This window comes from Moschus berezovskii, chromosome 3 (genome assembly GCF_049115385.1).
Source record: "Moschus berezovskii isolate FMDL1 chromosome 3, NW_MosBer_1.0, whole genome shotgun sequence".
NCBI lineage: Eukaryota > Metazoa > Chordata > Mammalia > Artiodactyla > Moschidae > Moschus > Moschus berezovskii.
Genome location: NC_142462.1, coordinates 64,473,651 through 64,496,523, shown reverse-complemented (window position 1 = coordinate 64,496,523; position 22,873 = coordinate 64,473,651). Strand labels below are relative to the sequence as shown.

Genomic DNA, 22,873 nt, shown 5'->3' with positions numbered 1-22,873 from the left:
ATAGAGTTCAAAATGATAAAGTGGGGTAGGGAGAGTAAAACAGAACTTCCTTTTGTATATTTGGAAACAGGAAAATAAATGAAAAAATGTAGCAGTATATCATTGACATTCCAGCTACTTTTAAGACCATTGTTTCTTGGTTGCCCCATGAAGTGCTTTTTTTTACTTTATGGGAAGTTGTAGGCATTTTGACAAATGCACTAGGATTTTTTATTATAAAACTTTATGTTAAAATAACATTGCACACATAATACCTGCAGTTTAGAATTTACAGATTTCTTTATATTAGTGCAGTAAACAGTAATAAGAGGGGTGGAAGAAGCATGCAAATAAGGACCAAAATCCACTGAGGTACCTGTTTTTTCTAACCTAGTCTTCCTCTGCCACACCTTCAACCCCTCCTGGAAGGTCTGATGCGTTCCCTATTGGCTGCCTCATGGAGCTGTTACTGCTGCTGGGAAGCTGAGTTTCAGCCCTCAGATACAATGCAGTGGAAAGCAAACTTGGAATCTCAAACCTGGGGTTGCATGTTGTCACCTCTTTATATTCCAAGTAGTTTAGGACCATAGAGAATAGATTGTAAGTAGTATTTTTTTCTAAATTTTCAATTTACTATATATTTTAGAATATTAATGAATTTTTATTAAAGCAATGTATGGTGGTGGTTTAGTCACTAGATGTGTCCAACTCTTGGCAACCCCACAGACTGTAGCCTGCATGGGATTTCCTTTGTCCATGGGATTTCCTTTGCCCATGGGATTTCCCGGGCAAGAATACTGGAGTGAGATGCCATTCATTTCCTTCTCAGGAAATCATCCCAACCCAGGAACTGAATCCTGGTCTCCTGCATTGCAGGCAGTTTCTTTATACCACTGAGCCACCAGGGATGTATATATATAGTTTTAGTAGTTTACTTCAGTGCTTATAAGCGAGTTAGTTCCCTGCTTCTTCCTTTCCCATTTCTCAGAATTTCATTTCAGCCTTTAATTTTTTCCTAGCACTTTGGTTTCAGATTTCTGAGTAAAATGCTTATACAGCTATTTCTTTATTTGATAGGTAAGGATTTCTGCCTTTTTACTTCTCCCCCCACCCCCTGCCTTTTTTTCTTTTTTGCTAAATCAGCTTCATTGTTTACATTATAGTCACCTTATTTTCTATTCATTTCTGAGCCGGATGGTCTCCTGTGCTTACATTAACATTCTCATAGGACATCTTGTCTTTGTTTTATATACACATCATTTAACTCTTCCAGAACAGTCCCAATAAGTTTGTAAAACTCTTTAATCTCTTTGTCACATGGTCAAAGCCCAGAAGAATATTGAATTCTTTGTTTCAGTCTAGACTACCTTCTATCATCTGAGTGTACAGCTGTTGCTTGAGACTCTATCCTGGGATCTGTTTTCCACTCAAGTTGGATTCCACATCTCCTGGACCCCATGTCATCACTATTAGATTACTTCCCTGTTAAAATGGAATGAGTGAAACTTCTGGGAATGAGTGTGTGGTAGGTCAATTATGTTGAAACTTTACATATCTAACAGGTACTTTGGCTTGGTATATAAAATTCTAGGTAGAAAAACAAACTCGGGATTTTGAAGGCATTGCTCTACTCTAATTAAAAGTGTTGCCACAATGTCTGATGCAGTTTTACTTTCTGATTTATTTTATTTTGTTCTTTGAATCTCTGTCTCTGCTGTAAAAATGTGTGGTACCATGTTTTGGTAGACAGGCGATCTGGGAAATACTAAGTTCTTGACACTACCCTCCCATCCTCCGCATAGACTCATGTACATTGTCCATGATCTGGAACTCCCATGAAATGTTAGAGCTGCTGGATTGAGCCTCTGGCCTTACTTTTTCTTTCTGGGAGAGATTGTAACAGTTTTCAAATCTTGCTGTTGCATTATATTTTTAGCTAACATGACATTCCGTTCCGTTCCGTCGCTCAGTCGTGTCCGACTCTATGCGACCCCGTGGACTGTAGCCTACCAGGCTTCTCCGTCCATGGGATTCTCCAGGCAAGAATACTGGAGTGGGTTACCGTTTCCTTCTCCAGGGGATCTTCCTGACCCAGGGATCGAACCCGGGTCTCCCGCATTGGAGGCAGACGCTTTAACCTCTGAGCCACCAGGAAAGCCCAAACATGACATTACCTGTCTATATTTAGCTCGGTTCTTCACTGTTGCCTTCAGTTCCTGACCCTGCTTGAATTCTGTAGAGTCCATCACTTACTCAGCAGTGATGGTCCTGTGAGTAATTCTGTAGAGTCCATCACTTAGCAGTGATGGTCCTGTGATGGTCCTGAAGGTACGTACCAATCACTCTCTCCCTGTATTCGATACATTTGCTGAAATCTTGCTCAGTATTGTTACTGCCTATGTTTATTATTATGGCTCTATAACTTTCATTCTGCCTTTTTTTACTGGAGTTTAGGGAGGAAGAAGAGGTAAGCAGGTATTAATTGTATGTTAAATTTATAGATGGGTGCCTTTTCATGAAATTAATGGGTAGTTTCTAGGCAGGATAACGGGATTCAGTGTGAAAGTGCTTGAGTTTTCTAGGCAGGATAATGGGATTCATTGTGAAAGTGCTTGAGTTTTCTTGAGAGTAGTAAAATGGTGTATGATAGACCAATTTATTCCTTGATACTGGTTAACCTTGCTGGCTTACAGGAATTTGGTCCCTACCTAGTAAGTTCTTTGAGGCTTATTCATTTTGAATCAGTTGGCATTTTTGACTCAAGTCTTTGATAGCATATGCTTTAATTTCCTGGGAATGAGTTATAATATTTGAAAGAAAAAGCAAGAAATAGTTGAAAATTTCCCCAAATTTATCAGTTCTTATGAAAATGCCTGCTTTCTTCTTGTGACTCAAAACTTCAGGATGTGACCTTTCAGATACATAGCAGGTAAAATGCAGTAGATTGTCTTGCTTTGCTCTTAAGTGGTTCTCCAGAAGTCTACCTGGTCACACACCATAAAAAAACCTCATCCCCCTCTCTGGTGTAAAATATGGCTGAATCCAGACTTTGGTGTGAGGAACTGTTAATTTCCATTTTCCTCATCCTTGAGGGCAAAAGGGGGTGACTAATACTTCAAGGGTTAGGTTTACAGGAGAGAGAAAAACACATAGTGTTGAAAATGTTTTTTTTTTTTTTTTTTAAAGAATAGATGGTTTAAAACAGATCAGGTAGTTGGGAGAGTAAAGCTGAACATGATGATTAAAATAGCAAACATTCTTATTTTTTCAATAAATTTTGCATAACTTTTAATGCATTATGTGCTTCGGAGAAAACAGTTACTAGTTACAGTCTTTCTTCATGAGTTGGTCCTCAGTTATAGACGAAACTTTAGAAGGTGACATTCCTTTTCCCCCAAAGGAGAGTGAGGTCCATATTAATTTTGTAGAGCAAACGTTTTCTAATCCATGTGTTCAAGGCTGAGTTAACGTCTGTCTCAGTTCAGTTAGTTCAGTTGCTCAGTTGTGTCCAACTCTTTTGACCCCTTGGACTGTAGCACGGGAGGCTTCCCTGTCTGTCCATCAACTCCCGGAGCTTGCTCAAACTAATGTCCATCGAGTCAGTGACACCATCCAACCATCTCATCCTCTGTCGTCCCCTTCTCCTCCTGCCTTCAATCTTCCCCAGCATCATGGTCTTTTTCAATGAGTCAGTTCTTCACATCAGGTGGCCAAAATATTGGAGCTTCGGCTTCAGCATCAGTCCTTCCAGTGAATATTCAGGACTGATTTCCGTTAGGATTGACTGGCTTGATCACCTTGCAGTCCAAGGGACTCAAGAGTCTTCTCCACAGTTCAGAAGCATCAATTCTTTGGTGCTCAGCTTTCTTCATGGTTCAGCTCTTGCATCGATTCATGACTGCCAGGAAAACCATAGCTTTGATTAGACGGACCTTTGTTGGCAAAGTAATGTCTGTCTAGTCATGGCAATAGAGAGTAGGATTATAAAGGGTTACATATCCGTTTACCACTTGATCATTAGTATCCTGCCCGGATAGTCAGTCTGGGGCGGTGGGCCTGTGGGATTGTCTCACCACAGCTTCTTTTCTGTACACCAGAGGGCACATGCTCCTTGACATGTGAGAGGGAACCACATCAGAGGCTGACATTCCTGAGGAAGGAGGATCCGTTAAAAACTCACAGAATAAAGCCTTTGAAAAGGAAAGTTGATGAGATGAAGTGCTTCCACCACCAGCAGTGGGGACAGTGGGTCAGCAACCATGTAATCTCCCACGTACCATCCCCTTTTGTAGCTGCTGGAAGTCCTGGACTCCTCTGATCTGTTCTCATCCTGGTTAGACTTGTCACAACCTTATTAACTTCCTGTTGACTGTCGTCCTCTGATTGGTCTGGAGTCTTGTGCGGTTAGCTGTCAGTGTCAGCTCCAGCCTGCTTCCCCATATTTATACCTCGGAGCTCCCCGTGGCAGAATGCAGGAGCTGTGTCAGGTTTCATATCAGCCAAATAAGGACATAAATCTCCGTCCAGTAAGAAACTCATCAGTTACCAATTAAATCAAGGCGTAGTTGGTTTTTTTTTTTCTTTTTAAAGCATAGTTTCAGTAATATATTTATTTAAACCTTAGACATTATTGAAAAAAATCAATATTTGGAATCTTAACTGCTTGGCTAAATTAACATTGGATATAAACCAACAGTTTCACGCTGGGGTTTATGGGCCTTCTAGGAGCATCCGTGTGATGAAGGAAGGCAAAGAACTACAGAATTTCTAGAAAGTCTTCTAGTTGCTTCTGAATATTTTTTCCCCCTGGCAACCCAGCAGTCAAAACTCACGTTTTTGTAAGTAATTTGCATGCTGTTACTCTCAAGAGACTGAATTCTGATTCTTGAGATTGGGATGTCTTTTGTTGCTTGTGCTGTGTGCTTTTCTAACTTGTGATAGAAATGATTTAGACTTGATTTTAAAAATTACTTCCTGAATGTGAGAAGAGGCACTGACTCTGAAATGGAATTAAAGAACAAATTACCATGACTCACTCAATAAAGCTTCTATTAGCTTTGAATTAAGCTCTATTATAACAATTCTGATTTTGTAGCGAGCAATACCCATGTGAGTTATTTCTGTGATATGATACCAAGCACCTTTGGGACAAAGTAAAGAGCAAAGCAAACTTTCATAGACAATTACATTGGTCAGAATGTTTATTAGTAGGCAGTCAAAGAATTCTTAAAAGACAAAAAGAACCAGCTGTTAGCATTGATCTAAACTGGAGAAAAATGAAATTACTTACATGTTTGCGCTAAAGGTATTAATATTAGAAAGGTTCTGGGAAACAGGTGCAGCTTTGCAGATTTGCACAGCGCAGTCAAGAAGGAGGGACAAGTTAGAGAAGCGCAGAATTTAGTAACACTCTGGCTTTTCCAGCCGTGCTGGTTGTTCTCAGATGCCCCTCATACGGGGATGCCAAAGATAGCAACAACTGGCTGTCAAACACCTGTGGGTCCTGGTCTGAGAGCCATGTGATCTTGTATCCATTTACGCATAGGGTCATTTGCTGACTCTTAGGCCACGAACCACCCCCCAACTTGGTTTTCTCACTGGTTCTTTATTTGCCATAAAAACACATTGAAATAGCATCTATAGTATTTACGTTGTGACTTTACCCAAATGAAGATTATTCCTTTCAGAGCACTTTTTATTCTAAGTTGTTTGTTATCTTAGTGCTTTTGGATTTGATGGTGCATTGAATTACTTAAGTTGACAACATGGCTAATAATTTGGAGATTTTATTAGCTGCATGGCTCTTAAGTCAGTTTTTGTGGCTATGATTTTCTAGCTAGTCTTCTACTTTGTAAATGCTGATTAAGCCTCAGTATGAGAATTAAGCAATGGCAGTTACATTTCTAAAGGGGAAGCCAAGGCTCAAGGATGGCAAGTCAGATCCAAAAATGAAGCACGTGTCAGCTACCAAGCCTAAAATAGAAGCCATGTTTAAATGATGATCCTGTGCTGTGACACAACCTTTATGCCTCATCCAATATTAGCGTTTGGGAAAGCAAAGTGTAAAGAGATGATAAAATACAAACCCTTCTAAAAGAGTAGTTTAGAAATCTGTAATCATGCATCAGTCAACACTTTTGGTTTTATCTATGAAAGAATAAGATTTGATTGATCTCTTAGGCCTTTCTGCTCTATATGCTGTTTTTTTTAAATTTCTGGTCACTCAGAGTCGTTCCCTTCAGAATGCTCCATGAAGTATATTTGGAATTCAGTATATCTAAAGTGCTTCAGTAGTATCTTATCTAAAATATTCAGGGAGTTAGTTGTTCTTGTTAATTAAAATTTCAGAATAACTGAAATGCCCTTTTAGTTTTAGACTTAAAAATTTTTTTTAACTAGTCCGTAATTTTACAAGCTCACTGCTTTTCTTAGCTAGGGTTCTTGTGGCATGTTTTTTTTTTTTTTACAAGTACTAATAGGTTTTTAGGTATTGCTAGGAAATTGAAGGCAATGGCAAGCCACTCCAGTACTCTTGCCTAGAAAATCCCATGGATGGAGGAGCCTGGTAGGCTGCAGTCTGTGGGGTCGCTAAGGGTCGGACTCGACTGAGCGATTTCACTTTCACTTTCACACATTGGAGAAGGAAACGGCAACCCACTCCAGTGTTCTTGCCTGGAGAGTCCCAGGGATGAGGGAGCCTGGTGGGCTTCCGTCTGTGGGGTCGCACGGAGTTGGACACGACTGAAGTGACTTAGCAGCAGCAGCAGCAGCAGCAGGAAATTGATGGGTTTTAATGTTCTTAGAATGCAGTTTAATCTGTTTATTAAATGACTGATTACCATCTGAGTTTGGTTTCTCCTAACTCTAATCATAGTTCTCTTTATTCGGTAGCTGGGTATTAAAGGAGATTTTTTAAATGTTAAGAGGTCGTCAATAGTGTGTTGCCATATATAGGCAGACATGAAGCTTATTGCATTGCTTTTACTAAAGTTCAGATAGATATGAGGATTTTTAACCTCAGTTTTATGTTAGTGTTCTTATTATTAACAGCTTCAAATTCTTTTGGAAATAGTGAGATTTAAATCCTAGATAAAATATTTTATGTATTGGCTTCTAAACTTGGCACTGGACATTTGAAGAATAGAATGGGTACTTACCCTACAGAGTGCTCAGTCAGTTGAGGAAATCAAAGAAGTTAGCAAATAAATGTGATGAAATAGTACAGATGTTATGATGGAAGAATGTACAGCATCCAGCAAGGGCACAAAGGAAAGACAGGTTGGAGGTGACGTTTGAGCTGAGTCTTCACAAAGGATTAGGGAAGGTGGTGGAGAAGAAAGGTCACATAGGGAAGGGGCAGTGATCTCAGAAGCAAGAGGCCTGCTTCCAACTCTGCACCTAGCTAATATGTGATGTTGGGCATTTATCTTCTGAACTTCAGTTTCCTCATTTGTGGAAAGTGAAAGTGAAGTTGCTCAGTCGTGTCCGACTCTTTGCGACCCCGTGGACTGTAGCCCACCAGGCTCCTCCATCCATGGGATTCTTCAGGCAAGAATACTGGAGTGGGTTGCCATTTCCTTCTCCAGGGGAATCTTCCCAACCTAGGGATCAAACCCAGGTCTCCTGCATTGTAGGCAGACGCTTTAACCTCTGAGCCACCAGAGAAGCCGTTTTGTGGAAAGACAAGGGGCTAAATGAGAGCATGTCTAAAATCCTTTCTCATTCAAAAAATCACATGTCATTATTAGACTCATTTTATGAAAAGAGATCACTGTGAAAGAGAAAGCTTTGATAGCAATTGGAATTTGTCTTCCTAGAGCCTTCTTTTCATGTAATTAAAATGCCACAAGTTCTCGCTGTTGTGCTAGAGAGACAAAAAGCAAACTTTTCAATCTGTTCTGAGTTTTTCAGTGTAGCTCGAACTTATGCTGTTATTAGAGAATATTACCTTAAATGTAAACCATAATTTCAGAATTACTACATAAGTGGCCAAAATCTAAGGGAGCTCGGGGGAGGAGACCTCAGAGGTCCTGAAGTTTAGCCTCCAACAGCTGTAGGATTTCTCTCTGTATCATCTCAGTTTGCTAAGATTTTGTCTTGAGGTCACAGAGCCAGTCTGTAATGACTAAAGGATACATTTAAGATATGAACTTCTAGCATATTGAGGGAGAATATAAAAAGTATAGTTTTGTATTAAAAGCCTATTCTATTAGAATAGTTTACAATATTTTCTTCTCTTAGAATCTTTATGGCCACAGGCTTGCTTGGCATAATTTTGTCTTTTTATGTGTTTAAACATAGTCTTCTTGCACAAAGGATTTGAGAAGTCTCACCAGAATATGAAATATTTAAAAATCAATTATATACAAAATTAAAAAAAAAACAGGTAAAATATAGACAAAATTGAGAAATCTGAACAGGAGGAAGGAGCATGTTCTGATAAGCAGGGTATTATAGTGTTAAAATTGTGCCACACACTTGACTCTGAGCTCCCTGGTAAGCAAAGCAAAAAGAAGAGTTACAGTGTCATTCCCCAAAGGAAAAGCTAACTTTTCTAGCCCTCTTCATCTGGCAGTCATATGTGTGGGTGGGTCTTCACGTGCTGGGCCAGCTTCCTGTGGGCTGTGATGTGAAGGCCAGCTCCCCAGCCCAGCCTCTCTGGTTTAACGGCAGTGTTTTCTTCCAGGGACAATGAAACGTTCTTCCCAGGACAGCGGCTCTCGCAGCATTCCTGAAGATAGAAAGCTTTATGTTGTGGATTCCATAAATGATCTGAACAAACTAAACCTCTGTCCTGCCGGATCACAGCAGCTGTTCCGTACGTGTGCCCTCCCAGGCTTGGCAGCCAGTCCTGGCTTCTAGGTCACCTAAAAATAGCCAACGCTGAGCTGGGCCTGTGGGTGTGGTGGGGGCAGGGTGGGCATTAGAGTTGCTATTTAGTATTAGGCAATGTTTGCTTTTGCTGTCTGAATACTTGCCAGGCTTATGGGCCTTCCTGGCTCTTAAGCAGGATTCAAACTCTTATCTTCAAAAGTTCTGAGAAGTTTCCTATGGAGTTTCTCTCCCTGGGAAGGAGTGGAGGCTGTGAGATGGCCTCCCAGAGGCTAATTCATGCCTCTTGGCTGCTTCTGTGCCTTCTGGTGACCACAGCCAGGTCACTGAGTGTGCCTACTTTCCTAGACAGGTCTGACTTCATAGCAGATTGCTAAGAAAATGTTCCACACATTTATCTAGTATAACAAAGATCATTCATGTTCTGATGGGCAGAAAAGTCACCTTCATCTTTTTAAATTTACAAATCTCCTCAATGAACACATTAGAAAGAAGAAGGGGAAAACAAAATAAAAATATGCTAAATACTAAATGTTCCATGTGTATCTTATCCCCTAAATATTATAAATGAGTTCTATCAGGTTATTTGAGCCCCATCTTTTCTAGTTTAAATGCTGACCTTCAACTTGGGATAAATGTCCACTTATTGATGTTTCACATGTACTTGAAACTCGTACTGTCCCAATTTTATGTCTATTATTTCTCTTCTGTATCCTTTTTGAATGCTTGTTTCTCTCTTTCATTCATTCAGAATTCCACCGGGTTTTACTACAGTTGGTCTTAATAAAGGTTGGTGTTTGAGTGCCAGCTTATGCCTTGGCTGTGATTAGGAAGGAAGAGCTGTGGAGGGTGTGAGGCAGGATGTCTTTATAAAGCAGGGGGCCTGTGCCCCCACCTCTCCGTAATCAAGTAGCAGAAGGTGTGGGGCTGATACATAGCAGGAGAAAATACAGAAGGGAGTTCAAGCATCCTCATGATCCCAAGTTTCTGTATTTATTTTTCAATTTAATTGATGTGTTATTAAGCAAATAGGCCTTACAAAGCAACGACCAAATGCAGACAGTTCATGGTTTGGGTGAGCCAAGCATAGTTGCATTCTCAGTTCAACGTCAAAGCATTTAAGAGAAGCTTGTTTTCAGAGCATGTCCATCCTGAAAACAACTTTAAGAAACCAATAGATGTAGGAATTGCTGGTTATTTTCATAGGAAATAAAGTTTTCTGGGAGATATCTCAGAATGCTTAGACTTTCACTCAGAGTAAGTGGCCCACAGCCAGCTGTGTTGTATTCTTGGATAACTTTGGGGGAAAGAGCAATAGAGCCTCTGTCACTCCGAATTCTTATCCTCTTTACACCACCCCACCCCCATCCTGGAAAAATCCATGTCCAGCTACATCAGTGTTAACATGATCATCAAATAATTTTCCAAACAGGGGTATAGAGACAGCTTGACCAGGCTTGTTCTTTGAATATACTAGTATAAAAGAAGGTGAAAAATTCTCAAAGAGCACTAGTGCAAAGACATTTGTAAAGCATAAGTCTCTTTTCAGAGTGATCAGAGGGAAAATGGGTGTATCCCTTACATCTTTTTTTTTTTTTCTCTTTTTAAAATTTTATTGGAGTATAGTTGATTTACAATTTTGTATCATCTTACATCTCTAACACTGGGGGACTGTTCAGTTCACTGACAGCCTGTATGCTGAAGAGTCCTGTTTTTTTTTTGTTGTTGTTATTTGTTTCACATCAGCTCTAGAGGAGAAACTCCAGGACATCGGCACTGATTCAGGAAATGGAAGCCACAGTCTGTTTTTGGCGGGGCTGATCATCGTGCTGATTATCAGCCTGGCACTGGTTTCCTTTGTGATATTTCTGATCGGTAGGTACCATTGACACTCTTTTCATCACTGCTTTGCCCTTACTTGACAGCTGGTTGTTTAGCTTTGGTTCCATATGGAGGCAGTGCTTCCTGGCACCCAGTACTGCCGCTGGAGGATGAGAGGGCATGGATGCCCAGGGCACCCTGCTGCTCTGGGTGGATCACTGGGACACACAGAAACCCTCCATGCCAGAAGTTCACAGACTTGGATATTGTTTCTATGCCACTTTAATTTCTCACCCAGAGTCCCTCGCTGCTAATGGTAGGCAGCTTATCCTAGTTAATTCTGGGTTTTCTTATTCCAACACACCATTTCTGCATGAATTCGGCCTGCAACTTTCAGTCACCCTCCCAGTTTTCCTCACTTCCCTGAAATCGGTTAGGAGCATCAGCTGGGCTTGTGCGAGGGCCCAGAGGCAGGGCTGGGGTGTGAGGTGGTCGCTTGTCTATTGCATGACACTGTCTGGGCTGGTGTCTCGCCTGCCCTTGTCCTGGGCCCTGCACGTCCGCCCTTGAGTGGTGGCCCTTGCTTTCCCACACGGCTCCTCAGCCAAGAGATCCCCCGAAGTCTCAGTGCCACTCTCTTCTCTGCCTCAGGTTGGGCAGGGGTGCTGTCCACCCAGTGCTGTCCTCTCCTTCTGCGTGTTGCCCCTTCAGGGGAGCCCCCGGTGTTCTCTCTGAGCAGTCCCCTGTAGACCACCGTCTGGAGTTACATCAGTTCTCTCCCACACCCACTAAGAATGGAAGAGCCTGAGAAGAGGGAGTCATCCTCGACACCCTTTTGCCTGCATCCACCACAGTCGTTTCTTCTGCCCTGCAGGCCTTGTAGCCTTCACAAAGCCTAAATGAGAAGTGGATTCCATGTGTTTGAAATGCCTCTAATTCAAGTTCACTCAGGATTAGTGGAGGTAGCAGTGGCGGTGATGGGAGGTGGGCAGAGGGCATGACTCTCACAGCTTCTAACCCCTTTTCCTCCCCAAAACTTCATCTCCCATCCAGCTTAAAGCTCTATCTCTGGTCTAGGTTTCAGAGCTGGCATGAAGGGGAGGTGTAATTTAATTGCTTCTCTGTCACCTTGCTAATGCCCTTTTGCACTTAGAAGCTACAGTGTGAACTATCCTGACAACAACGGTGCCCTTGGATCTGATTATTCTTTGGAGGAGGGTTGGCCCTGAACCTGCTGGGCTGGAAAGAGGGTGTGGATTACTCTTCAGAAATGTTATACCACAAAAGTGAATGCTGCAAATATCATCCTGCCTCACTGGGGCAATGACTGAGTTAAACTATTGGGAAATTTTAGGTATGTCTGCTATACAGGGAAGCAGCCCAGAGGGACTGCTCTCTTTTCCGGGAAAAGACTGATAGTTAAAAATGTGATGTATTGGGTTCTCACTCTCTCCCAGGCACGATGGTAAACATTCATGTCTGCTCACTGCTGCTATTGCTACTGCTAAGTCACTTCAGTCGTGTCCGACCCTGTGTGACCCCATAGACAAGCCCACCAGGCTTCCCCGTCCCTGGGATTCTCCAGGCAAGAACACTGGAGTGGGTTGCCATTTCCTTCTCCAATGTGTGAAAGTGGAAAGTGAAAAGGGAAAGTGAAGTCGCTCAGTCGTATCCGACCCTTAGCGACCCCACGGACTGCAGCCTACCAGGCTCCTCCATCCATGGGATTTTCTAGGCAATAGTACTGGAGTGGCTTGCCATTGCCTTCTCCGAGTGTCTGCTCACTACCTCATAACAATTCTATTGTGTGGGACCTGTTGTTTTTCTGGTTTTATAAATGCTGAAACTGAAGCTTAGAGAGATTAATTACTGTGCTGAAGGTCCACAGACAAGGGTGCCTAATCAGAGCTCAGAGACACCCCTGCCTGACATCAAATACCATGTTCTTTATTACCATCTTATACCCTCTTCTATGAATAGAATTTATTTTATGTTTGCTTCTAGGGTTTTATATTGAGGGCAAAGTCATATCAAGAAACAGAAAGAAGATGTGAATAAAGAAGAATGTCTTTTTGTTGGACAATTACTCTGTGCCAGATGCATTAAATTCATTATCTTAAATCTTTACCCTTCATGGTAGTGTCTAGTATTTCTATTTTACTGATGAAAGGTGAAAGCCCAGAGAGTTTAACTCTCCCTGTTTATTCAGCTAATCCGAGGCAGGACTGGGATTCATACTCTGGCCCATCTGCCTCCAGAACTCCTGGCACTCCACTGCCTTTTGTAGTAATAAGAGGCTTCCGGTGGTTTGCAGATAAACTTTAGCCCAACCTAAGACCAGAGTTGGCACGTGCTTGCATGCTTAGTCACTCAGTTGTGTCTGATTCTTTGTGATCCCATGAGCTATAGCCCACCAGGCTCCTCTGTCCATGGGGATTCTCCAGGCAAGAATACTGGAGTGGGTTGCCATGCCCTCCTCCAGGGGGTCTTCCCAACCCAGAGATCAAACCCAGGTGTCCCGCATTGCAGGTGGATTCTTTACCATATGAACCAACAGGGAAGCCCTGTTGGCACAGGCCCCTATAAATGAATTTGGCCTGTGCTCATCTTTGAAGAGGAAACCTTTCTGCTCTCACTGGGATTTGGTGCAGATTTGTATCCTTTTAACTGAAGTGTAAGAACTTATATCTGGCATTTTTATGCAAGAGAAATAGGCTATTTTACACTGATTACATTGACTAAACTATTGAACCTTGTATTTTTGTCACAATCTCTGTTCTAAAGAGGAATGTCAGACGGCAAGGGTAGATTACCCAGGATGCCTACCTGCCTCTGTAGGTTTACAGGGACCAAGCAATATTAGATACTAGGTGTGTGGGATGTGATTAAGTATTGCCTTCATTTAAAAAAGGGTTCTATGGTCTAGTGAGTTTGAGAATTGCTAGGTTAGCAAGGTATTTTATTTTTAACTTTTTGCGAATTTCCAAAATGCAAGTCAGTATATGATTTTTCTCTAACGTTTTTGCATATAGAATCCTTTTTCTCTTTTGGAATTTAATTTGGAGCTAATATATTGTGGCGGAGAAGGCAATGGCAAGCCACTCCAGTACTCTTGCCTGGAAAATCCCATGGATGGAGGAGCCTGGTAGGCTGTAGTCCGTGGGGTCGCTAAGGGTCCAACAGAGTTGGACATGACTGAAGTGACTTAGCAGCAGCAATATATTGTGGAACAGACTTAATTCAACATGCCTGCTACTTCCTTTTGTGTTTGACTCATGTAGAAGGTTTCAGAGAGAGGAAAGGATGTCGCATGCTGTGGATTTACTTGTTTCACACTTTTCTCCAGAAGTGAGTGGTATTTCTTCTGTCTGGCTCTGCACCAACACACTCATGTTCTAGACCACAGTTCATCTAAACATAATTTTCAGAAACAAAGGGGAGGCAGCTTCTGGGCAACAGTTTGTCCCAAGGCTGGAAGTTGAAGTTCTGATACCTTCCCACATTAGTTTTTGGGTAAACTTGGTGGTGTGTCACCACCTTCATTCGTTCCTGAAAGCTATCTTGGAAAACACTTGCCTGAACTGGAAATGATACAGAGTCCACGTATTAAATACTGATTTTGTGCTGCCTTTCTTGGAAATTTTAACTGCCAAGTAGGCCTCAGAGTGCTCCACTCCCCGGCTTACTCAATACCTAGGGGTTCTATTTATTTTGGAAATAGGGAGAAGGCAATGGCAACCCACTCCAGTACTCTTGCCTGGAAAATCCCATGGGTGGAGGAGCCTGGTAGGCTGTAGTCCATGGGTTTGTGAAGAGTCGGATACACTGAGCGACTTCACTTTCACTTTTCACTTGCATGCATTGGAGAAGGAAATGGCAACCTACTCCAGTGTTCTTGCCTGGAGAATCCCAGAGACGGCGGAGCCTGGTGTGCTACCGTCTATGGGGTTGCAGAGAGTCGGACACGACTGAAGTGACTTAGCAGCGTGGTCTCTACTCTCAGAGTGGCTAGGGAGAATTATTATTATACATTCATTCCGTTCCGTCGCTCAGTAGTGTCCGACTCTTTGCGACCCCGTGGACTGTAGCCTACCAGGCTTCTCCGTCCATGGGATTCTCCAGGCAAGAATACTGGAGTGGGTTACCGTTTCCTTCTCCAGGGATCTTCCCGACCCAGGGATCGAACCCGGGTCTCCCGCATTGGAGGCAGATGCTTTAACCTCTGAGCCACCAGGGAAGCCCATACATTCATTATGGACTGGTAATTTAGAACCAGGAGACCTATGGGTTGGAACCCAAAATATCTCACCTCCCAAATGATGAGTGAAAAACCTTTGTTGAGAACAGGTCTCTGAATGAGACAACATAACAATCCCTTCTCCGGGAATAATCAGACACTGGCAGTTTTCCTGTGGTTGTTCACGCAATGTCTTTCTCAGCCAAAATCTGAGCAGAGCTGCCAAAGGTAGTCAAGTCTGGCACAAAAGGGTTGTAAAAATAATTCACTTCATAGGAAACTTCAGCAGTTTCTCTCCCAGGCCTCTGGGCTGCATGGGCTATTGGAGCAGAGGATTTGCCAAGAGGGCATCTCAGCTCCCAGCTGAACACCCCCACGGGCTCTGATGAGTCGTGATGGAACACTGGCAACCAGCATAACGCTGTCTATTTTTCACTTTTAAGTTCAAACCGGCAACAAGATGGAAGATGTGTCAAGACGACTAGCAGCTGAAGGAAAGGACATAGATGATCTTAAGAAAATCAACAGCATCATCGTAAAGCGACTCAACCAGCTGGACTCAGAACAGAACTAAAGAAATGAATCGTCCAAGAGCAACTGCTAACACCTGAGCTTCTCACAGTCCAGGGAGGGTGTAGGGTTTAGGAACCACCAAGGGCATTTCTGTGGGTCTTGAAAGGCCGAGTTTCAATTACAAGGATGGGAGCAACTCCAAGGCAAGCGGGGGTGGGGGCAGCTGCCAGAAAGTGGGACTGTCCTTCAGCTTTCACGGGCTCAAGGGTGGCAGGCATGGAGGAGAAACAACAGTAAACAAGAAAGGGAATTTGGCTCTGCATGTGCAGCTTCTTCTACCAAAGGAGATTTGTCACCAATATAAGGTCACAGTGGCCAGTAAAGTTCATGGCCCCTCATGTATCTTTATGAACTCCCAGGAAAGCCTAAGGGATTCGTTGAATTGTTTGTATTCAAGGGAATAAGGTGATAATTCTTTTCAATAAAAGAGATTCTGCTCAGGTGGTTATACTTGACTCTTACTTCTTCAGGGATGGGGGATGGATCGACTCAGAGCTATTTGCCTACAGGTATTTGTTGATAGTAGTTAAGTGCATATGGTAGGGTGGGGACCACAAGAGACAGCCTGAGTTATTCAAATAATGTTTATTGAGCTGTTGTTTTTGCAAACCACTGTATTCTACAGAAGTTTACATTCAAGTGGGGAACAAAGGAGATATGTAGTTATATATAGATATATAAGCTTTTTGACTTTCTGACAGGAAAGAAATCCTTCAGTAACCCTCTGATTAATTGTGCAGAAACCTGATAGGTTTATAGGTTATAAGTTTATTAAATTACAGTGAGAAATTGTGTATTTGGAATATTTGGAACCTGCCTTATTTCAGCACAAAAGGTAAGGCACAGAGTTTGTGAAATTAGACGTGTTGGAGAAGGCAATGGCAAGCCACTCCAGTACTCTTGCCTAGAAAATCCCGTGGACGGAGGAGCCTGGTAGGCTGCAGTCCATGGGGTCGCTACGAGTCAGACATGACTGAGCGACTTCACTTTCACTTTTCACTTTCACACATTGGAGAAGGAAATGGCAACCCACTCCAGTGTTCTTGCCTGGAGAATCCCAGGGACGGGGGAGCCTGGTGGGCTTCCGTCTATGGGGTCACACAGAGTCGGACACGACTGAAGTGACTTAGCAGCAGCAGCAGCAGCAATATAAATGAGTTTAAAAGCACGAATCTTAGAAAATGTTTACTATAAATATATTGTGTAAGTCTGTTGTGTGAAATATATTATTGTTCTATCATTTTGGGTTCATTAAAAACATTTGAGTTTATTCTGAAGTTATATACATACATAAAAACACACTTTGTAACAGTAAATAATTAATGAAATAAACACAAGATGTTTCACCTATTCATTTTTACACTTAACTTTTTTTAAAGTTAACTTTTTAATGTATTTATTTATTTTAATGAATTTATTTTTTATCGAAGGATAATTGCTCTACAAAATTGTATTGGTTTCTGCCACACATCAACATGAATTAGCCATAGGTATACGTATGTCACCTCCCTCTTGAATCTCTCTCCCGCTCAAAAACATTTGTACTGCATAGTAATTTTTTAAATTGATGTCATGCAGAATATTTAAAAACTCTGAAATTTGTGTTTATTGGAAAATTATTATTGACCTGTTGATGTGGTGTGGCAAAATTGTCAAGATTTGTTGTAACATTGTGTCAGAGACCACAGATGAGCTGATGCAACAACTCTTTAAAAATAGCCATTTTTTTTTTAACTCATTTGTTCTTGTAATGCTTTTTTCCTCCCTTTCTACCTACACAGTGGATATTTTGTGCTCAGTAATAAATGACCTTTATTGTAAGAAATTTATGATTTTTATAATGTGAAGTAGTATAGTGTCTGATGAACCATTTCATCCGTCTTTTTGGATCCATCCTGTTGGATCTGCACTGTCCTGCCTGTATGGTGTCTCTGGAGCCATAGTCATCCACACAGCCTGGGGCACTCCAGGCACCCCGGCTCCAGGTATTTGGATTCATAGACTCACAACTTTTATTGATGGTGTTTTATGTTTTAAAATATTGCTGGCTACATGTAGTCTTCTTTTTTGCAACACAAGAATTTAAATTTGCTATTAAAGCTATTATTGGAGCAACTGGGATAATCTGAATAGGGTCTGTAGGCTAGATAATGGTATTATATCAGTGTTAATTCCCCGATTTAATAATCATATCATGGTTATATGAGAATCTTTGTTTTTAGAAAACACACATGGATGCATTTAAGGATAAAGTGACATTATGTCCTCAATTCCAAAATGGTTCAGAAAATAAAAGTGTGTGTATTGCTGGGAGAAATATCAATAACCTCAGAAATGCAGATGACACTACCCTTATGGCAGAAAGTGAAGAGGAACTCAAAAGCCTCTTGATGAAAGTGAAAGAGGAGAGTGAAAAGGTTGGCTTGAAGCTCAACATTCAGAAAACAAAGATCATGGCATCTGGTCCCATCACTTCATGGGAAATAGATGGAAAAACAGTGGAAACAGTGTCAGACTTTATTTTTTTGGGCTCCAAAATCACTGCAGATGCTGACTGCAGCCATGAAATTAAAAGACGCTTGCTCCTTGGAAGGAAAGTTATGACCAGCCTAGATAGCATATTAAAAAGCAGAGACATTACTTTGCCAACCAAGGTCCGTCTAGTCAAGGCAATGGTTTTTCCCGTGGTCATGTATGGATGTGAGAGTTGGACTGTGAAGAAGGCTGATCGCCGAAGAATCGATGCTTTTGAACTGTGGTGTTGGAGAAGACTCTTGAGAGTCCCTTATACTGCAAGGAGATCCAACCAGTCCATTCTAAAGGAAATCAATCCTGGATGTTCATTGGAGGGACTGATGCTGAAGCTGAAACTGCAATACTTTGGCCACCTCATGCGACGAGTTGACTCACTGGAAAAGACTCTGATGCTGGGAAAGGTTGGGGGCGGGAGGAAAAGGGGACGACGGAGAATGAGATGGCTGGATGGCATCACCGACTCTGTGGACATGAGTTTGAGTGAACTCTGGGAGTTGGTGATGGACAGGGAGGCCTGGCGTGCTGTGATTCATGGGGTCGCGGAGAGTTGGACACGACTGAGCGACTGAACTGAACTGAACTGAACTGATGTATAAAGGCACTATTGTAAATGTTAACATTTGGAAAATTTTTATTTAATAAAATCATGCAGCAACCTAGATGTCCATTGACAGATGAGTGGATAAAGAGGTCTTGTCACATATATATAATGGAATATTACTTAGCCTTAAAAAGGAATGAATTTGTATCAGTTCCAGTGAGGTGGATAAAACTAGAGCTTGTTATACAGAGTGAAGTAAGTCAGAAAGAGAAAAACAGATATCATGTAATAATGCATATATATGGAATATACAAAAAATGGTATGAAGAACCTATTTGTAGGTCAGCAATAGAGACACAAGGGCTTCCTGGTGGCTCAGATGATAAAGAATCTGCCTGCAATGCAGGACATCGGGGTTCAACCCCTGGGTCGGGAAGACCCCTGGAGAAGGGAATGGCAACCCACTCCAGTATTCTTGCCTAGAGAATTCCATGGAGAGAGCAGCCTTGCAGGTTGTAGTCCAAGGGGTTGCAGAGAGTTACATGACTGAGTGACTAACCCTTCCAATAGAGACACAAACATAGAGAACAGACTTGCAGACACAGGCGGGGAGGGAGCAGGTGGGATGAATTGAGAGAATAGCACTGAAGCAAATACCTTCCCATGTGTAAAGCAGGTAGCTAGCAGGAATTTGCTGTATGACGCAGGAAGCTCAGCCAAGTGCTCTGTGCCAACCTAGAGCGGTAGGATGGGGTGGGAGGTAGGAGAGAGATTCACAAGGGAGGGAACATATGTATACCTATGGCTGATTCATGTTCATGTATGGCAGAAACCAACACAACACTGTAAAGCAATTATCCTCCAATTAAAAATAAATTTTTAAAAAATCATGCATTTTTTTCCTTTAAAAAAATAGCTTTGAGTTATACTTGACATATCAGTTTGTATATATTTAAGGTCTACAGTGAAGTTTTGATCTATGTATACATTGTTAAATAGTCACATAATTAAGCTAATTGACATATTCATCACCTCTACATAGTTGCTGTTTGTATGAATGTGTGTGCTGTGTATGGAAAGATCTAAGACCTATACTCCTAGAAAATTTCAAGAATACAATACAGTACTGCTTAACTGTTGTCACTATACCGGACATTAGGTCTTGAGGACTTGTTCATCTTGCATAACAACCTTCATACTTTTTGGTTACAAGTAGTCTCTTGGTAGTCAGATATGGTGGTTGAGACACGGGCTGGGGAACCCAACTGTCTGATTTGCCCTGGGGCTACCATTTACCTTGACTTTGGGGAAACTAACCTCTTTCCTCTTTTATCAGTAAAGTTGGATAACTATAAAATCTACTGTTACTATTGTGAGTCTTAAATGATAAATGGCTTACAACAGTGTCAAAAGCAAAGTTCTCAATAAATGCTAGTTTTTATTGTAATTATTATTGTTAACGTTAAAAGTAGTAGATGTATAAGAGAAATAACTAAATTTAACATCTCCTGATGGGGCCTTAGGACGAAATGTTTTTCTGCTGCGCATCCTGATCTAATCTGACCAGGGATCATGGAGTAAGAGCTTTTTGGCAAAACAACTTAAGCTAATTTACAAGTTCTTATTGTTCAGTCGCTAAGTCGTATCCAACTTTTTGTGATCCAATGGACTCCAGCATGCCAGGCTCCCCTATCCTTCACTGTGTCCAGGAGTTTACTCAGATTCGTGTCCATTTAGTCAGTGATGTCAGCCAACCATCTCATCCCCTTCTCCTGCCCTCAACCTCTCCCAGCATCAGGGTCTTTTCCAATGAGTAGGCTCTTTGCATCTGGTCATCAAAGTATTGGAGCTTCAGCATCAGTCCTTCCAATGAATATTCAGGGTTGGTTTCCTTTAGGATTGACTGGTTTCATCTCCTTGCAGTCACAGGGACACTCTAAAGTCTTCTGCAGCTCTGCAGTTCCAAATCCTCAATTCTTCGGCTCTTGGCCTTCTTTTTCCAGGCCTTCAGTTTATAAGAGGTGATCAGTATAAGACAGAGGATTGGTTGTTTCCTAAATGATCAAATCTGAAGAACAAAAGGATCTGCATTTGCCTCCCTGAGTGGAGCCAGGGGTTGTCTGTCTGTCCTGGATTAATGCCTTGCCCATGAGGTGCAGTGGCAGGAGGGAGCCAGGACAGGAAAGGAAGGCAAATGAGTAAAAAAGAAATAGGAGGTACTGTTTAACTGACTCATGACCTGATAGGGAAAGAGAAGGAAAGTCTTGTATGTTTTTTTGGACTTTGTGTATGTTCTTAAGAGGCTCAGAAAGAGATGATTTTTTTTTTTTTTTCTGGCAGTGGGCTCTGTCTGCATCCCCTTCCTGGTGTTTCTGTGATGGAAGGATTACCATGTCTTCTGACCCCAGGACCAATGGACTGCCTCATCCATCGTGAGGCCCCTGGGAGAGCCTTGCTGTAGCTCCTCAGATGGTTCTGATTGGCAACTACCTGTGGGTGAGCCAGGCCCAGCCCCACACACCACACCCTGCTGTGACACCTAGAGACCATTGGGGTGTGGAACAGCCTGGGAGGAGGAGGTTCCAGCTTAAGAGTGTGGATGCTGGCCACAATTTAGGGAACATGGGCCCTTCTCTCTCCTGGAAAGACCAGGGTCATCTGGCCAGAACTCCACCAGTGGACTGCAGTCTCCAAAGCAAGACTCTTGGGTAAGAACAAGAAAATCAGGAGGTTTAAAATAACACAAAACAATAGCTTTTTTTTTTTTTCACTTTTTCTAACAGCAGTCTGTGATGGAAAAGAGAAATATTTTGGTGTGTGTGACATTTGGACTGAGGCGTCTTGGGGAATTATACTGCACAAACCATTGTATTATAACCCATTTTTATGTCTTAGAGTGAGAATTTTAATGGAAACAAGATCTCTCTGAGTTATGGTGTATAAAATAATTTTATTCCCGCTTAAAATAATGACCCCATTTAAATTCAGTAGAGGATGAGCAAAAGAAACAGATCATCAGAAAAGATTGGTAATCTATCCCCTCTGTGAATGAATTTGCCCGGAAGAAGCTGTGAAAAGGAGAAAGAATTTTAGGACTATGAACTATCTTTCCACACAGTCAGGAAATATATTTTCTTTTAAAGAGGAAATTAAAAATATTCTTATTGGAATCCATATGTCTACTTATTCTCATTTGGTGAAGATAAAAGCTTCTCAGTAAATTTTTTTTCTAGGGGAAATCTTACTGAAATATAATTTTGCTTTGCAGGAAGATGAAAGGATTAAAAAAAAAAAAACAGTGAAAAGCAACTCAGAACAAACTTAATTCCCTGTAATGAGCAGGCGTTGGGTGTATATGTGGTTCGCACCTGTGTGGGCTGACACTGCAGAGGATTTAAGGGTCTAGGGCATCATCCTGCCCCCAAATGGGTTTCTGATCTGGTTGTGCAAATAAAATATTTAAGAAACCAGTCATGATCTGTTACTGTGACAGGAAAAAGCAGGTCCGTGGCTGTCCAAGGATCACCTGGGAGACTTAGACCCAGGTTCTTGGATCCTACTCTCCATGATTCTGACTTAGCAGGCAGGGCTTGGGATTGGGGATTCATGGTTTTACAAACCTGCTGTGATGAGTCTGATGTACAGTTTGGTAGAGTGGCTGGACAAATGATGGATTCAGTATAAACTCGTGTTTGGATTCTGTGTCTATGCATGAGTTACAGTGAGGTCTTTACTTCTCTTGACTGTTCCTGACTTTAGAGAATTTTGTCTGCAAAGTGGGAGTGTTTTGCTGCTGGTGAGAATCAGGAAGTTGATAAAGTCTTTCAGGCTCTGTTGTCTATAAGCCTCTAATAAATTGTATGTAAATAGGGGGATCGTCTGATCATCTGTGGTTATTAGTTTTAATCCCCAGGGAACACTATTAGTTTCTTGTCAAGGACCCATAAAAGTCTTCAGAGGAACCCTCCACTTCTTCCTGCACATATCTTTTCTCTTTCGTCTCCCTTCCTCCCTCCTATCTCAACGTGCTTGGCTGAGGCTCCACTTTAAGGGGCTGCTCACTTGTCTGGAGGGCCAATGGAGGGCTATTCTAATAGCAGAAGATGTGAATGACAACCTGGGAACGCTGAAGGGTGAGGAGTCTGTCAGAGGAAGCCAGACAAGGGGCTGCTCCACTTTCTGTCCCAGGAGAGCAGAGAATAATTATTTCTGCAGTAGAAGCTTTGCAGTATCATGACCTGCGGGTTTCCTTGGAACATGAGACACACAGGCCTGGCTAGGCTGGTTGACTTTCCGGCAGTTTGTCTTTTCACAGGTTGAAAAAATTGTGATCAATCTTGATCTCAAGACACAGA

The 22,873-nt window shown here is 41.9% G+C and overlaps 1 protein-coding gene across 2 annotated transcripts; it reads left to right on the top strand.

Annotated features, from left to right (window-relative positions):
• Positions 1–93: 93 nt before the first annotated feature.
• LSMEM1 (leucine rich single-pass membrane protein 1) lies at positions 94–21,701 on the top strand. Of its 2 annotated transcripts, none has more exons than XM_088834568.1 (4): positions 94–1,504; positions 8,666–8,797; positions 10,558–10,686; positions 15,313–21,701. In XM_088834568.1, exons 2-4 carry the CDS (start codon positions 8,671–8,673, stop codon positions 15,441–15,443), a joined length of 387 nt encoding a protein of 128 aa, XP_088690694.1. In that variant the 5' UTR covers positions 94–1,504; positions 8,666–8,670; the 3' UTR covers positions 15,444–21,701. The 2 variants fall into 2 exon arrangements, with proteins under 2 accessions (XP_088690694.1, XP_055276824.2); XM_055420849.2 differs by lacking the exon at positions 94–1,504 and adding an exon at positions 4,807–4,817.
• Positions 21,702–22,873: the final 1,172 nt, after the last annotated feature.

Excerpts from the sequence above, each read along its gene's own strand:
- LSMEM1 (XM_088834568.1), top strand. The coding sequence starts at position 8,671 with ATGAAACGTTCTTCCCAGGACAGCGGCTCTCGCAGCATTCCTGAAGAT. Across the intron at positions 8,798-10,557 it reads CGGATCACAGCAGCTGTTCC|CTCTAGAGGAGAAACTCCAG; the intron begins GTACGTGTGCCC and ends GTTTCACATCAG. Across the intron at positions 10,687-15,312 it reads CTTTGTGATATTTCTGATCG|TTCAAACCGGCAACAAGATG; the intron begins GTAGGTACCATT and ends TTCACTTTTAAG.